Source organism: Hetaerina americana, unplaced genomic scaffold (genome assembly GCF_022747635.1).
Source record: "Hetaerina americana unplaced genomic scaffold, ioHetAmer1.1.p SCAF_76, whole genome shotgun sequence".
In the NCBI taxonomy this organism is placed as follows: Eukaryota; Metazoa; Arthropoda; class Insecta; order Odonata; family Calopterygidae; genus Hetaerina; species Hetaerina americana.
This window is the reverse complement of record NW_027287383.1, coordinates 1,622,865-1,640,421: the sequence shown is the minus strand read 5'-3', so window position 1 is coordinate 1,640,421 and position 17,557 is coordinate 1,622,865. Positions and strand designations below refer to the sequence as shown.

General features: G+C 37.4%; 1 protein-coding gene across 2 annotated transcripts in view; it reads left to right on the top strand.

The window, feature by feature from the left end:
- Nucleotides 1-17,557, top strand: part of Pdk (pyruvate dehydrogenase kinase) — a 59,474-nt gene that overhangs the window by 34,459 nt on the left and 7,458 nt on the right. The window contains exons 2-5 of one of the 2 annotated variants that reach the window (XM_071596158.1): nt 10,204-10,414; nt 13,235-13,419; nt 14,446-14,610; nt 15,669-15,692. In XM_071596158.1, the coding sequence (XP_071452259.1) occupies nt 10,204-10,414; nt 13,235-13,419; nt 14,446-14,610; nt 15,669-15,692 (585 nt within the window). The remainder of the gene's footprint in view (nt 1-10,203; nt 10,415-13,234; nt 13,420-14,445; nt 14,611-15,668; nt 15,693-17,557) is intronic. The other variant, XM_071596159.1, reaches the window with a different exon arrangement.

The window sequence follows — 17,557 nt, the reverse complement described above, 5'->3', positions numbered from 1 at the left end:
GTTGGCGTAGGTCACGTCTCCACGGCGGGGTGGAGGCGAAGTTTCCTTCGCCGCCGGTCCCCTCCCCCGCTCTCGAGGGTGCTCCTCTTGCCTTTCCCCACCTCGCTTCAATCGTGAGCACCTCGAGGGACGGAAGGTGCCGTCGTTGCTTCAATGTATCATGAATGGCGAAAGTCTCGCGCATCGGGGCGAGCCCACCTCGAAGGTTGGCGGGTTCCAGGAATGCCTTTTCCTCATTGGTCGTTGCGTAAGCCATGCCTTGCGCTCGCCGCCCCGCCCCTCATCTTCTTCCCGCGCGTTCGGGAGGGAAATGGTAATCCTCGCCAGGAATACTCCGCGAGTATTGCGCACTCCCCCACGTTCGTCACACAGAACCGAGTACTTGGTCTTCCCTCGCGAAGGCGGTTAATGCCAGCCAAAAGAGATCAAGGTGCGGTATCGTTTGGCTTCCGTGGTTCGCCCCTGGCTTCGACTTGGGCGGCCGATTTCGGCGCACACTATTGACCTGTATTTGAAGACTGTTTACGGGGTGTATAAATATACGATTGTGGGAGGTTGTCCATGGGACCGATCGAGGGCTGACTATTTCTGCAAAGTAGGAATTTGAATATTGCCCTTCAACGGATGCAATTTCGAGTACGTTAGAAAACGAATCATTTATTTCTTGAAATTTGAAATATGCGGGGGTTTAAAATTAATGTGTTTGTCTGAAATAAAAATTATATCGAGAGAATGAATGCTGCTTATTCACACGCACACCGGGGATTCGTCCGCAATCTCGTTTCCTTTCATCACGGGTGCATGTGGCGGTGGCATCATCCTGGGTTCATAATAAGTGAGTTTTGGTTTCTTGTCACTTTCCATAGGGGCCAAACCAGCGTATATACTCCTCAATGCACGAGGTGGTTCTTCAGACTGCGATCTTATGGTGTGGAAGTGGTCGTGTTACCCGCAGGTTAAACTTTCTGGTGTAGATTTAAATATTTCTATCTATATAAGCAAAATAAAATGGATGTGTATGCTCACATTGCCTTGCAATATGCTACAACTCTGGTAAAATCAAAGCAAGTCAGTTAAAAAATTATTCTTTCCTTGTCCATCTCTTTCTATCCCATCATTTGCGGTTCAGTTTTTCTGATTGTCTCTGTGTAATTACGGCGTTCAGCGTAGGCAGGGCACCTTGAATGTCTTGTTTTTGAGTGGTGGAGATTACCTAGCTTTTAATTTGCAGCGAGAGGACTATTTCCTTATCTTACTTCATTAGCTGTACTCTTAATAGTGTTTCTTTAATAAATGCTTCTTCTTCTTTGAATGATTTTACCATATCCAATTGAGTTGTATGCCTTTTCTGTACGGCGACAAGTCTCCTGTGCGTCACTCAATCGCGTTTCTCTGTACTAAAATGAATTATTGCTGGCCTAATTTTGTCGTTAACAGCACAAACTCGCGTGTTATCCGGGGAGGCTTCAGTAATCACGTGGGCGGTGTACGTCACTCGTGTGACCTGCTCCATTTGTGTTACTGCGGTCGAAACCCGAGTAAACGGGATGTAAAATATCCGGGCACCATCAGACGGTGTTCGTGGGTATTGAGAAGCCTGGTTTTACACACCCCACCCTTGCACCCGAACGCCGGCTATAGTGAAACACTTCGAGAGCGGGGAAGGACGTGAGATGGAAAATGGCCTCAAAACCCGGGTTTTTGAACCCCTGGAATAGTTTTTAGGAACTTATCTGCCTTCTATTTTCCCGGAAGCGTCACCGAATGACTTCGCGTGCGAAGGTACTAAATGGGGACATATCTGGCGTTCGCTGCCCTTTCCTTGACAATTCCTTAGTAATCATTTGAAAATATTTCCCGACCCCCGTAACGAAGGTGGTGGGACATAAATTGCGATGCCCTATAATTTCAACAAATTAATACTCTCATATCAAATCCAGTTAATCGCTCACGTCTTTACTTTCTTGCCACATGATGGCGTCTTCGGTCGCCCTTCACGTTCTATTTCATTAGACAGCTCTATTGTTTACCTTGACCTGAAAAAAAGGCGCGAGTTTATCTTTCCGAGTGGTTTGATGCTAACACGCGTTTGGCATAATTGCAAAGATCTTACGCTCGGCCTTGAATTTTGAATGCTCGGGCTTCCGTAAACAGTAGTTAATTAACTTAAAGAACCTGAAAAAATATTAGAAAGCAAAGATCTCCTGATGTCGACAATGAAGATTCTTTGAAAGTGGTGAACGTAAGCAGATATGGTGATTTGTACATTGTCAGTTTAATTACATACAGACAATGATTTGAAACATCCTTGAATTAGGCCATATAACAATTGTAAGAACTTGCCTTGATCTAATTCTCATAATCCTCTAGTGAAATAGGCGCCATATCGAAAACTCCTCTCACTAAGAATACTTCATAATCATACACGCTATGAGAAACATAACGCCCATTTTTTGAGACCTTTTAACAGACTATATGAAACCACGTTAAAGGTATTATCCTGTTAAAGTGTTTCTTTCCGCCATGAAATTGCTATAATAAATTAATAAAATCTATTTTTATATCATCTAACAGTAAAAGTAATTTCTCGTTTGTGCTGTTAGTTTAATTTCATTCAGTAAGTGTTCTCCAATTTTATGAATCAAAGTAAGGATACATTAATTGAGTAATGAATGGATATAAATATTTTCAATACTTATCTCTTTACTTTTTCATTGGCTTAAGATTTTTTTTATTAAAGGTTTCTGTCTAATTCGTCGTTCCTTTGCATCAATTTTCGCGATAAAGTAATCTAGCCAGCATTGCTCTTTGAAAATTAACCCTAGTACAGGGCTGGCTTGCTCATTTTTCGCTCAACCTGGACGACGGGACATGACTTATCCGATTAGAGGGATATATTACGAGTTGGTGGTGGTGGTACTTCGTATATAATTTCCAACAATTGCTGAAGTCCAGAGGAATCAGTTGTTATAGCAGTATAAATCATGTGTGTAATTTTCCTTTGATAAATTTCACTTCTACTCGTTTAAACTAGGCATTATTCTTACGAAGCCTGGAATCTAAATATTGTTTAAGTTTGCATCATTAGTTTTCGGTTGGTGTTTGAAATCTTATCAAAGCTGCATATTTTTTCGGCGGCCATGCACTACGATTGCCACGTGATGAATTTTGTATTTCGACAATGAACTTCCGTTGCGTATGGAACTATTTCTATTGCGAACATTAAGAGGTTTTATGTATCTGAGGATATGAAGTACGTTATTATTTGGGAATTAATGAAGCAGCAACTTCAAAGTGTTGTATTGTAAAGCACACTAGCGGGTGACTCCGTTGAATTTATTATTGCGGCATCTCCCTCAGTTTTTTGAATAAGTGAAGCATTTTTCTTCATCAGAACCACGTGCTATGTGCAAAATGCGTTCTAGAGCTTATCGGGTCATGAGCTTATCTCCACAATAAAATTCTGTATGGCCCGGCAGCTGATTCTCATATCTGTAAGTGGGTTTTGGGTATGTTGATATGGATAAACCCATATTTTCGCAGAAGGTTTTTTCAGCATCTTCAACCTGTGAATAGTTTTAATTATTTGCAATGAAATGGTATCTGATGTTTCGCCCCTTGTTTTTTCCCGCTTCCATTCGGGTTTTCCAAACTGTTGTTTAGTTGTTGTGAATGATTGATCAGAGGCGAGGGAATGCGGAAGTTGTTGAAACCATTTAGTCTGGACGGGATGTAAGGTAAGGGAGCCAGAATGATAAAGTGAAGGTTGCGGGGTTCACCGTTTACAATTTTCCTCGACGGGCGATTTGTTTCACATTCATTTCATATACATTCTAGATTCCGTAGCAGTGGCGAGAGTTGGATCAAAAAATTTAATATACCCACACAAACCCTTAATGCCGCTCTCTTTCGGGGTCGGACCAAAACAAAAAGCCTGTTAGATAGTGACAGGAAATGAACCCTATAACTTATCGTGTCCACACTTCTCCGACCGTGATGACTTCTTTCGCCTCTGGTAAGTTCATTCATTATTCTTGGTCTGCTCTGCAGTTCTAGAGACTTCTAATATTCCTTTTCTGGACTCTTCTAAAACGTTACACGAAGCTTTCTCGGTTTAACCCTTCCTCTTAGACCATGGATTCTCCTCTTTCATTCCCCTCGTGATGATTTATCCCCTCTGGTTTGATATCATTGAAAGATTCAGAGCGCACCTCCTCTTGGTGCATACAATCTATATTTTTTCATTACTCAATCACTCATGCTACCTTCCATGTTTTTTTACGACAGTCATTCATATATGCCCCTTACGCAACGCATATAGTCTTTGTTGATGGCCTGGCACCTTCAAGTTTCTATCTCATGCAATAATGTACAATAGGCGCACGATTTTGTACACCCATTCGGGTGTACCGAAGTGTGCGCCTAAGCGTTTGTCCATGGCTCCAGCCTTGGGCAAATAGAAAAATGCACTGGAAGGGAATGCATTCCTTGGTGAGAAACGCGCCAACCTCCAAGCCACCCATCGATTAGAACAACTAATGCGATTGGTGTCCCAATAGCTTATCTAGAAATTGGGGACGGGAAAACGGCTAACGCTGACGCAATCACTCCCCGACGCTTTAATCGTAAGCCTTTGCAGGGAGACAGAAAAAAAAGAATGCTCGGGAGATTTTCCTCTGTAGTGAGCGCCAAACTTTCAAAAGGTTGTCGACCCGCAGTGTTTCGGGTTCTCTCCGAGTCGGCATAACGGCTGAAAACTTTTGGGGGAAATATTTCTGGGCGCCTAACTTTCTTAATGCCTCCAGCTCACTCTCGCTTTCACCGTGCCTGATTCCACCTCCCGTTGAATTCTGTGTAACTGCGCGTTGACCTCTTTCGACGCATTGAAATTCTCTTCCTCAATGCATACATGCAATATTGTGGTTGTGAGAGATCTCATTAAGTATTAGATGAATATTTATGTGAACCACAACAGAGACCTTCGCCATTCACCTCTCTCTTTGGTTCGGATAAGTTTTCCATTTGTGATGTACTTGATCGGTGTTGTTCTTTTGGAATGTGTAGGTAGACAAGAATGAGGTCCCTTCCTTTTCTTGGAAATATTTTGGTAGCACTGCCATCTTCTTCAGCGAAAGAGTGAGGACTACCCATAATTGTGCGGTTGTCTTTTAATGAGTTTTATTTGTGACTTAAAACGTTTTAATATGCGATGTACATATGTGTATACTCGAGCTCGCACCCACTCACTCGTATGTAATCACCAAATAGTGGTTTAAAATGATGGAATAATCGGCTGGTGCGTCGGGATAATCGGCATGGAATAATCGGGAGTTGACCAACGTGATCATTTTAGTCTATCTATCCGGGAATTTTTTGTAGCAATTCTCCATACTGTATCATTTCAATCGTCTCTAAGGCTGGTTTGGTATTCTGTATTAGGGCTCAATGGAGCTCAATACTACATTATACTGTTCGGAAACTTGGTCGCAGTGGCAAGAGGTTGAGAATAAATGGGAGAATTTTGACCTAGGGGTGGGTAAATTGAAATGGACGGAAAGAAAAATAAACGAAATATGAAGAATAAATGAGTAATGTTTTATTTTGGTACAGGTTTTTGAGTATTTATTTGATGCTGTGTTCGGTGGAGCTTGGAAACAGCAGTGCTAAAAGGTCTATCTAGAACGATAGACTACCCTAAATGATAGTTCAAGAGTTCTCCGTGTAATGAGCCCTACTGCGTGTGACGTAAGCTCATCAGGGTATCCATTACCAGCTACTTCCTCTTTGCCGCCTACACTATTCCAGAAAGGTCTGGTACCAAAAAAGACGACCCTGGGTGGATGAAGCGAAATGTGTCCAAGGATCCACCCAGGTTTTAATCCAAGGTCTGCAGGCTCAGTTATTTATCACAATCATAAAAACTGTAACTTAAGGGATTCTGATATATCGTCGAAAGGAAGACATCTGTTCTCAAGATTTCTGGGCACATGTTGATGATTCACTCTTGGTATTGCACCATTTTACTGGCCTTCGTAGCACAGATTGCTTTTCATATTACTTCGATTTGTATGTAGCGATCTAAAACCATCTTATTGGCAGGTTTTACGAGAGATAAACATTTCCGACGCTTATTGTCTGAAATTAGTCATTGGGGACGGAGACTTTCAGTATCTTCTTGCGAACCAAGTTATTCTTGAGTCACCACTCGTCATTTTATTTGATGAATGCTCTCATAATTGGACCCGAGATGCGCGTTTTTCTCTTTTGTTGACATTGTTCACTGTTATAACTAATAATCCATTTGAGGCACATCGTAGCAACATAACGCTCGGTACAACGTACTGGTATCAGTAATCTAATGCAATCGGGGTAGTGGGTAATTTTGTCGGTAGATAAAATTAATAGGGTGCGGAGAAAACACGGCACGACTACAACAAAAGGCTCCGAGGACTCCACATCTTGACACCATCACGAAGTTCGGGAAACGATATCCACATGGCGCCCACTATAGGGATTTAAATACCCCAGCATTTGAGCCTTAGCCCTCGGGTTATCAAACCGGTTCAGTAGGTCACACAGTACCTCTACAACAGCCTTTTCTTCGGTGCAGGTTTTCTCATACCGCAAAAATGTCTGCTGGTAAGTTTTATAAGAAGAAACGAATTTCATGAAATGGGTGTGCTCATGATTTTCTCTCTCGGAGAAAATTATTTCAGCTCATGGAAAATTTTCCGAAAATATTTGTGGTGCTATTTTTTCCGATTAGCAGGCGAAGGAATTGTTGGTGTTTTTTAATGCGCGGATAAGTACGAGATAATGTAGATTGAGTAGGTGTAGATCAAGTGTTGTGGAATTTACTTACGCATATGCTAGCACCGTACTAATTCTGATTGAATGTTTTCCAATGATATGTGCCCTGTATTAAAGTGAGCGTCAGACCAATTGCTGTTGTGCAGTTACTGCTGACCCCAATTCGCGATATAGGACCATGAATAGACGTCCTCCATTCTATTAATAGGCTTAATAAACTTTCAGTTGAAATATATTTATTTAGTATATATATATATAAATGTATTATTAAATAATTATTTATTCATGTTATTTATAAAAATTTTATATGTGGGTCACGGTAGTCCAGGGGTAGTGTTGAACTACTGACCGGAGGACCTGAGCTCGATTCTCGGGCAATATATATTATTTATATATGTGGGTCGCGGCAGTCCATGGGTAGAGCGTTGGACTACTGAGCGGAGGATCCGGGCTCGTATTACCGGGCAAGCCTCTCTGGTCACCTGCATCTCCACCCAAACTATGTGATTTTTCGAGTTCCAGATCTTCCAGGGAAACTATAACCGGCGCAGGGAAAGGAACTGGCCCCCCTACCCTTATGTGTGAATATTACACGCCGTCGGGCTTAGTAGTGGGTGAACTCTACCATCACCTACAAAACTGACCTTCGAGTTGATTACTGTGTTTATGATTTTATTTATTAATTTCGTAGTGTCTAAATATGCCCATGTATTTTTTTAAGAGTCTACTCAGTACCTTCATGCCTGCAATGGTATCAACTCTTTTTTTTTGTCTTAATCCTGTTTTTCACACTACTCTTCCGTAGTTAACGGCGGTCGTGAATGCTACCTATTTCGTGACTCAGGCATTTTGTTGACTCGTGATAAACGCTCTTTTAGTAAGAGACAAGGTGTCCGGAGGGGAAAACGGCGATGATATGCTTTTAACACTTTCGTCTTTCTTCTTCGACGGTCCCGATCCGTGGGATTATGTGATCACTTTTACTCTTGTCGAAAAGTTATAATTTATTCTTGACGATTGTGGTGACATAAGAACGATACACACCCAGAAACCCGAGAAATAAACGGAAAAATCTCGAACCCAGCCAGCATTATGCGAAAGGAGTTTTCTCTATAAATGTGGGAACTAAACATTTTCAAATACCTCTTTTTTCAGTCATAAATTGGAGAGAATTAATAAACCTTTCGACTTAAATCATCCCAAAAATGGCTTGGATGTTATATAGTTTGTCATGCTCTCTTCCAGTTCGGGCCATATTTCAAAATGATTGAATTTAAATATGTATCAAATATGATTTCCGATCAAAGCTATGTTTAAATCAGCTTGTGAATAACTTGGCGTATATACCAAGCCTATACTCGATACATATTGTGTTTATTACACCTGTACCTACTGCTCAGGTTAAAAGGGAGGCACTTTATTTTATGGAATTTCTTTTTTTTCGTATCCTTTATAATGCATTTATCTGAAAATATATCGCTTTGGAGTAATTTTATGGTCTTAAATTTTGATATAGTGTTACCTTCGGAAGTAGCTGACCAAAAATATCATTGTTTATCTGCTGCAGAGAATCATTTTCTTTTTCCATTCGTTCATCTCTCGTCTAACATTCTCATTGTGTTTTGCACATTGCATGCAGTAAGGGTGGCTTTTTTGCGCTATCTTCTTTGCTCCTGCTGATGTATGAATTGGCCATATATACTAAACGCGTGATCCAATTCCTTAAATACATTCCCCCGCCAGTAAAAACCGCATAGGCGTCTCCCGAGCTAAGTTTAATGGACCTTCAGTTTTCTCTCTCTCTCTTTAATCTCTCCCCAGCGGCACTTGTGTGTTCATTGAAACCTTATACGAATCAATGAAAGGGTTGAGTTTTTGCATGTTCTTCTCCTTTGAAGCACGAGAGCGATATTTTTTTATTTGATTCTCCTCACGGATTGCCAAGGAGTGCACCTGAAAGATTGTAGTGCATGTATTTTGATGAAATTTGAGTTTTCCTTTATTGCCATACCCACGCGTCTCCTCCATAAGATCCCCTTATATCTAGCTTAACCTTCGTTCGACCTCGTTGCCTATCCCTGTGCCCTCGTGCACCTGTTGCCTCCAGCCCTTTTTTCATTTTTCATGGTGATACTACCGCCCCTGCTCGACATCGATCCACTACCGCCGGTCCTTCCGTCTACCTGCCGGATACATATACCGTGATGGCAGCGGTATTTCGTATCATGGGTCTCGAACGGCGGAGGTCATTCCGCTTTACGGACCAAATCAATATGAACCTGAACACCACGATAAACAGTGTCCGTAGCTTCGGTGGGAGTCAAACTCTCGAACTGTCAATTACCGTTTCCCTACCATTCATTTCTCGTAGCTTGGATTGGCAGGTGTCAAAGTGGTCGGTCAGAATCCGCCCATATCACGGCCGTTTTCATTCGGCGAATGCACATTGCATTCGGCGCCCTGCCAACTTGGCACGAGCGCAGTTTCTTTTTTGAGATCATCTCGGGGGAATTGACTGATGATTGACTATGCCAAAAACGGGGAAATCTTTCAAGATTTCGACATCATCCCCTATCCTCCAGACTCCACTTCGAGATACGTGACTATTTCTCCTATCCTTGAATTCTCCTTCTCACGTAATATCCAAGGTTGACCCTTTGCCCTAGACATAGGCTTCTTTAATTAAGACTCCTTACTTCAAGAAGGACTCTGAGAGGGCCAGAAGCTCAAATAATCTACAATGTGAGTGTCCCACTGCCATTACTGTGATATCTTACATGACAGAGGTTTTGTCTGTTCTCTATGGTTCCCTAGGTACATAATTCTTCCATTTCTCATATTGCCTCTGGTGAATAATCATACGTTGAAAACTGTTTTTACCCAAGTACCATATAAAAAATGTATTAAAAACAATTTGAGGTCCACACGAGGTAACTCACCTCCATATTAAAGATTAAAGTTAGTGCCTATTAAAATATAAACCTTTTACATGTAATAATTTACAGTTTCAGGCTTCACTTCATGGAATTGTGTGATATCCACATTCAAAGATTTTGCACTTTTCCACAGACTTAATTTTAAGGTAGGACGCATTTCACTTACTTGCAGCATCATCAGGTACAAAAAATGACAATAACCCAATAATAACAGCCAAATAATAACAATATTCAATTGCTGCATGTGAACGAAATTTGTACCTGATGATGACTGCATTCAGATAAATGTGTTGTGCCTCAGAATAAAGTCCGTGGAAAATTACAAAATCTTTTAAAATGGACCTTTAAACATTATAAATCCTTTTGTTCTTATGCACTCACTTTTTTAATGGTGTAGTTTAAGTTATAATTTTAAGTTAGTTAACAAGTGTAATGATATTTCCTTTGTGAATTTCAGGACGCAATGCATCAGAAAGAAGATCATTCACATTTTTGCGCAAAGAACTTCCAGTGAGGTTAGCAAATATAATGAAGGAAATTCATCTACTTCCGGAAAACTTGCTTCGAATGCCCTCAGTTGCACTGGTTAATGACTGGTACATGCAGAGTTTTAGTGAGATACTGCAGTTTGAAAAAGGCAATAGTGAAGACGACAAGACTTTAGAAAGGTATTTTCATATTAATTTCATTGATAGCTGTGATAAATATTTTTGTATTTACTTTCTTATTGTATAGTGGTATTCTTTAAATTTCCTCTGTTAACTTGGTGGATGGTATGTTTTGTTAGTTATTTGGCCCAAATACCATTGGCATGAACCCTCTTTTAAGGTGCTGATGTCAGACTGCTGATGTACACATCACATTTCCTGTGATCTCAAACTATCACCAAACTGTGCATATCAAATTTTTCAGTGAATATGGTGATGATCATAGATAAAAATTTAAGGAAAATTCATTAATGAAGGTTGATTCATTAATTAATGTATACTATTTTTATTGTAAGCTGGAATTTTTTGCTTGTGTTGTTGTCCGGAATGGCATATGCTTTGAATGGCCTTGCAAAATTCAGATTTAAAAAATTATAATGTCATCGTCGTTGTTGATTTTTATATGAAGGAATATCTCTTTTAAAAATACTAAGATTTTTTAAGAAAGCGAAGTGGTGAAGCTAATATAATTCAGGGAATTAACTATGATAATATTGGGTATGTTGGCATAGTGAAACAAGAAAACTTAAGGAATTTTATGTGCACATGATGCACACTAGATGAAAATAGACTGCTAGACATGATTGGAATGCAACCATGAAGTCATCACAGATTCACCAAGGCAATGCAGTAAGGACATGTGCTATAGCGTGGGAGATGGCATTCATTCTAATGATAGAGCACATTCATCCAGGAAGGATGTGGAAATGCAGTTGTTTCCATGACCCAAATGGAAAATTGTAAGGCCAGAAAAAAATGAAAGGATGTGTTTCTAGACTAGTATGTGCAACAAGGGTGTATTTCTTTCACATCAGAAGATTAATGTATTGCCTTGAAGGATTAATTTTCTTAATAATAAAAAAGTACATTGGATGGAAGTAATTCTACACCTTGATCTTTCCTGAATCTGACATTTCCATTGAACTCACAGTTTGTTTGACAATAAAAAAAAACAATTTGCATTCATTATCATCATCATTGAAGGTCAAAAAACTCATCATTAAAAAAAATAATTTTGAGTGATGAATTGTACAGCTACTTTACTTGAGTACTATCCTTGTGATGAGAAAATATTATAAAGTGACATTATCATTAAAAATATAGGTAATCCAAGTTAGTTTTGGGTCTTTCATTGAGAAGGGTTTGCTTTTAGAATCCGGGCAAATGGGCTTCAATTCATAGTGAAGTGGTTGGACCAGCTATTGTTATCAATATTGTCTATAATCTGTGAAGTTACAAAATAACTTATGAATTGAAAAAGTGGCCTCTGATGAACTCAAAGGTAATGGGAAGAGTTCACCCCAGCCGTACTCTTATAAATGGGCAAAGGATGGGTGAGGGAAATTGGAGAAAATACAAGCAGTAAATTGATAAAAATTATAAAATTAAATAATTAACTGAAAATAAGACCAACAATAAATATACTAAAAAACTGAAAATAATTGAAATATTTAAATACCGCAAACAGTTAGAACAATGAAATGGAGGACTGCAAATAAATCACGTACTATCTAGCTTGGATATACTATACAGCATTGATATATGCTAGTCTCAAGCACTCAAACGCACGTAGTAAAATTTAGAATAATATAATACTTTTGTATTATTCTAAATTTTACTACGTGCGTTTGAGTGCTTGAGACTAGCATAGATCAATGCTATATAGTATATCCAAGCTAGATAGTACGTGATTTATTTGCAGTCCTCCATTTCATTGTTCTAACCATTTGTGGTATTTAAATATTTCAATTATTTTCAGTTTTTTACTATATTTATTGTTGCTCTTATTTTCAGTTAATTATTTAATTTTATAATTTTTATCGATTTACTGCTTGTATTTTCTCCAATTTCCCTCACCCATCCTTTGCCCATTTATAAGATTACGGCTGGGGTGAACTCTTCCCATTATATTTATACGGCCGTAGTTACCGTTCGCTTTGTACAACTCAAAGGTGCTCTCTTCTAGTTTTCGCATCCTTTTAGTCTAAACATACAATATTTTTTTTTGATTCTCTGGCACATGCTACCTTCATATATTTGCAATAAACCATTTGTAAAACTCCTGGCTGTCATTTTATCATATGGGCTACTTTTGAGGTGCTTTAATTTGAGTTATACTATTTTTTGTGTTTATTTATTGTCCCTCATGCATCTAAATTTGTCCATATAATTCTTTAAATCTCATCTTATTTTGTGGAAAGTCTTTATGGTAAAAATATGTATTATATACCTATTTATAAATTTAATGTGATATTTTGAAATGTCATTCAGGAATAGTTTGGGATTTATGAGGTGCTGGAAACAATTTTGGCTCCCTCAACTGTTGGCCAGTTGGTTTTCAGGGACCTTGGTTTAATGATGATTATTTATCCTACTCTATAAGCAATCAGTACCCTGATGGTGCATTCTTTTGTTTTATATTGGCTGTATGGATGGAATTATATTTTTGCCTGATTTATGCATTTCCTACTTGCATGGTAATTTAAGGAAGTAGGTAACCCTTCCATTAATCTATCAGTTGCCATATGTTTTTTTCGAAGCATCAGCACGATTAGGCAAGCCTATTTTTTTCATGTTGGAGTGATATTCACTTAATAATATATAAGTATAAGGAAAAAAGTGGTACTAATCTATCAATGATTCAAATTAATTTAAGCCCCAATGTAGGTTGAATAATTAGTTTTTGGATTCAGAAAAAAGTTAAAAAGAAAATTTGGTCATTTCAAGAACTTAGTCCTGAAACTCTGTTTTAAATAACCACAACTCTTTTGCATTGAATAGATTTTGTGAGATGCTGGTGAAGATAAGGAACCGGCACTCAAATGTGGTGCAGACAATGGCTCAGGGTGTCCTTGAGCTCAAGGAGTCACATGAAGTTGATCAACAGACTGAGAACAGCATCCAATATTTCCTGGATCGGTTCTACATGTCTCGCATCAGCATTCGAATGCTCATCAACCAACACAGTGAGTGGTGGTCAGGCAGGGCCACTTCAAGAATCTGAGGGTAGGGTCTGATGCTTTCAAATACATAGAGATGACCTTTAAAAAGCCCAGCAATTTTGAATTACAAAATTGTGTATTTGATTTAAAGCCAATATCTTTATATTTGCTGTGGTTTTAGGGGGATTTTATTTTTGGTGGAAGCAAACACATTGGCTGCCCCTGTTCAAACAGCCTTGACAGGGAAATAGCTGTGAGTGTTTTGTCTACCAGGAGCTTTGGTTTGAAAAGCATCATGGACATCTTGTAATTATATTTTTCGTTTTTTGCCAATCAGACATATGGTTGTAAATATCCTTAGTGTGCTCTGATTGATGGTCATGGTCATTAGAGCTCATTGGTCAAGATTACTCTCAGAAGTACGTCATGTGGAGTTAATTTTATTATATTCTTTGTGCATATGTAATTGTGCTAACAAATGATATAATTAAATAAAATTTTAACCCAAGTAAATGTAATGATAGAAGTAATCATATCATTTATTATAAAGCCATTAAGTGCATAAATAAAATATCATTTTTCTCTGCCTACACTCTTTACCTATACAATATTTCGCTCATAACAGCTAAAAATTTGTGTCGTTGATTACACTTAATAGCTATTTTTATTTCAGTCTGAGAAATGCAAGAATCACATGACTCATTGCCTCATGATTTGACAAAATCTTTGGGTTTTCTCTAAAATTTTAAGTTGAAATTCATTCAAATTTCATCATGTTCATAGGCTAATGTAGGATTTCCATTATTCCTTAAAAGTTAAATTTTTTCTGAAACTATACCTGTAGATACTGAACATCTTACTTATGATGGTAATTTATCATATTAACATATTTACTTGCTTAATTTGGTGTAGTTTCATGGTGATCATGAACGAAAATTCTTTTGGCATACTAGAATTATAAACAAATATAGTATACTAGACTATATGTCATATCTTTATCTAATGTCATTTACCTGATCAAATCCATAATGATTTGCCCTTTACTTTTAGCTCTCCTGTTTGGCTCAGAACTGAATGGACATAACCGACATATTGGCTGTATAGACCCTCACTGTGACCTGAGCTCTGTAGTGCGTGATGCATATGAGAATGCCAGATTTCTTTGTGACCAATACTACCTCGCTTCACCTGAGCTACGGTTGAAAGAACATAATGGTGAGTATATATTGATGGTTTTTTAATTGGAGTTTTAGCTCACAGTTTTTTTTCCAGATTTGTAAAATTATTTTTAAATGGTTGAGGACAGTAATTGTTTTCTCATTTGCATTCCTGAAGACATGTAATTCCTTGAGTGTAGCTAGAAAATAATATAAATCAACTCAAGGTAAACATTTTTCATCTCATACATTCAAGTATTTGCTCACTGCAGTGCTTCATGATTGAGTCAGTCATAGAAGCCGTAGAATATTTAGTCTTTTCCAGTTTGTGATGAAACCCACTTCAGTTTCCTTTGCTTTTGATTTGAAACGTTGTCATGATTTCATCTCCATTTCAAAAAACACTTGAAATAGTTATAGAAAATTTAGATGAAAATTATTAGTCATCAACTGAATACTTTGTTCCCCCAGTTATATTGCTATTCAGGAACCTCAAAGCAGTGTGAATGAATTTCATGCATTTATATTTTCACTGGATTTTTTTTCTGCAAATTGTGTGCAGAAAATGTTTCTTATGTAGCAATTAATTTACCAGTGGTGGAAAAGAAATATTGGAAAAATAACCTAGCTTTAAAAATCAATGAGACATGCATCTTTTGGTTTTAACAGGAAAACTGAGTTTCAATCAGCAGAAGTGAAAGTCCATATGACTTAACTAAGTCTTGTAAACTAAAAACATGAAAATTTTGCCCTTTGGAGGAACAGTTGATAACTAAGGGAAGGGGCAAATGGACTGCATGTTTGTTTCATTCTGATTTCCTTTTTTAATGCAAGAGTTTGAGATTTGTATGAATTTAAGTAATGAAACAGCATCAATTCATGGAAGTAAGATGAATTTTTTCATCCAAATTTCACACAAACATTGAATTCGATTTGTAGTTGAGATATGTGATGATTAAAAAAAGATAAATAATTTGATCTTCTCTAATTTTAACTCCTAGAATATTGATTTTACTATTTTGAGACTCCTTAATAGCAAAAGGATTTATTTATCTGTGTGTGTAATATGGATGATATAGAAATTTTGTTACAAATTATGTAAATTTCTTTTTCTAGGAGTGCGTGACTGCACAGATCCCAGTGAGTTTTTCATATTGTGTTTTATTTGTGCTTTATATCTTACTGAGGTGATGCACCTGACTTTGTTGTACTTAGCTAGAATCTTAGTTTTAGAGCAGTTGTCCTGTTTTTTTCAAGCTTTATTGGTTTCTTCTTATATGTTGCTAACAATTGAATAGTTTTAGTGCCATAAATAAAACAATCGTGAGCTACATTGTGTTAAATGTCTTAAATGCTTTCATTCTGAGAAAATCTTTACTGCAGTTGGACTCAAATGACAAATTTTGGTCCTTGGTTTCAAAGAGGGGTATCTGGAGCTTACAGCTTTTCATGTTCATGTCTCATGCCTAAGTGGTTGGATTCCTGGAAGTTAAGGATTCATTTTGCTGAAGGATTTGTGACTTTCAATTATATATTTGTTGTTGGTAGTTTATTGTTGGAATAAAATAAGTACAGTTGTGATACAATGTTATGGCCTTGGATACTAATATTCATGTATTCTTTCCAAGAAATTCTGTATTGTTCTGAATATAAGTATTCTAAAACACACCATAAGAAGTAACTGCAGGAAGGAATAAACAGTTTCAAGCATGATAATCCTCTTGGGAATATCAATCTGAAATGCCATAATGCATAGTCAAGAATGAGCTACAGTTGAATCTGATGTAATTCATACTGTTTGCATGAATTTCATCAGATTTCATAGTTCTTTTAATGAAGCCGTGAAACACTTCATGGTTCAGTGACATTTGCCTTTAAAATTAAATTTGGTGATAGGAGTTTTTGTTTCTGTTGTTTGTGAAAACTGCTCAATGTAATACCATTGAATCTCATTAGTAGCTAACTGGTAATACCAGGTATTTATAAAATAAAATTGTGTACATTCTGATGCAAAAGAGAGTTTGCTATGCAATGCTGTATCATTCTTTGGATCACAGTGAACCTACCTATGTTAAGTTGATTGGAAAAGAGTTCTTGGTTAATTAGTGCTGTGAAAACTCACTTAACGAGCATAATTTGTTCCAAAATCTTACTTGCAATGATAAATACTAATTAAGCGAAACAATTTCTCCTATAAAAATCAGTGTAAAATACGATAATCAAGAAAAAATACTCAATGAAATTTTTGTATAAAGTTTATTATTAATCCCAGAATCAGTCAACCTGGAAAGCAAATTTAATATGCAGAAAACAAAAAAATCTAAGGAATTAGTTTGTTTTTTTTACGATTCATACCTAATTCTTTTTCCCTTAATGCTTTGAACTTTGGTCAAATGCAACAAAGCATTATCATTAAATAAATTTGTACCATGTCTCATTTGTACCATCCACAGGAATATGAAGTAGAGCATATTCAGAACAATGCAGCAATAGGTTGTTTATCTGTGAGTGGTAATGTAGTCAGTATGGTTAAGTTTATCCTCTAGGCACAATATATAACCTTGACATTTGCACGTGTAAAAATATCAATATCTGTGTTTTCAAGGAGTAGAAATGATAGGTGTTTTCTGTTCACATACCATTTTACAATTTACAAATCTGTCATGCATCCATCACATTATCTCAGATCCATCTTTCATAATGATGTCACTTTCAGCACTTTCAACAGATCACCCTCTTTATTTTGAATTTTGGTGAATGTTGTATTAAAGGTGATCAATAGATTCTATGCAAACTCAATGAATCCCTAAATTAAAACAGTGAACACTAATAATAGTTAGGCTAAATTTAACTACATTTTTCTATCTTGTAATTTCTCATATTATGAGTCTTGGTTACTATATGTGCTAAACTATATGCATCAGTGCATGTTTCCCATATATTGTGTCTGTGGTAATGATGTACTCATGTATTCAAGTGTAATGTACCCTGGACACCAAAATTAT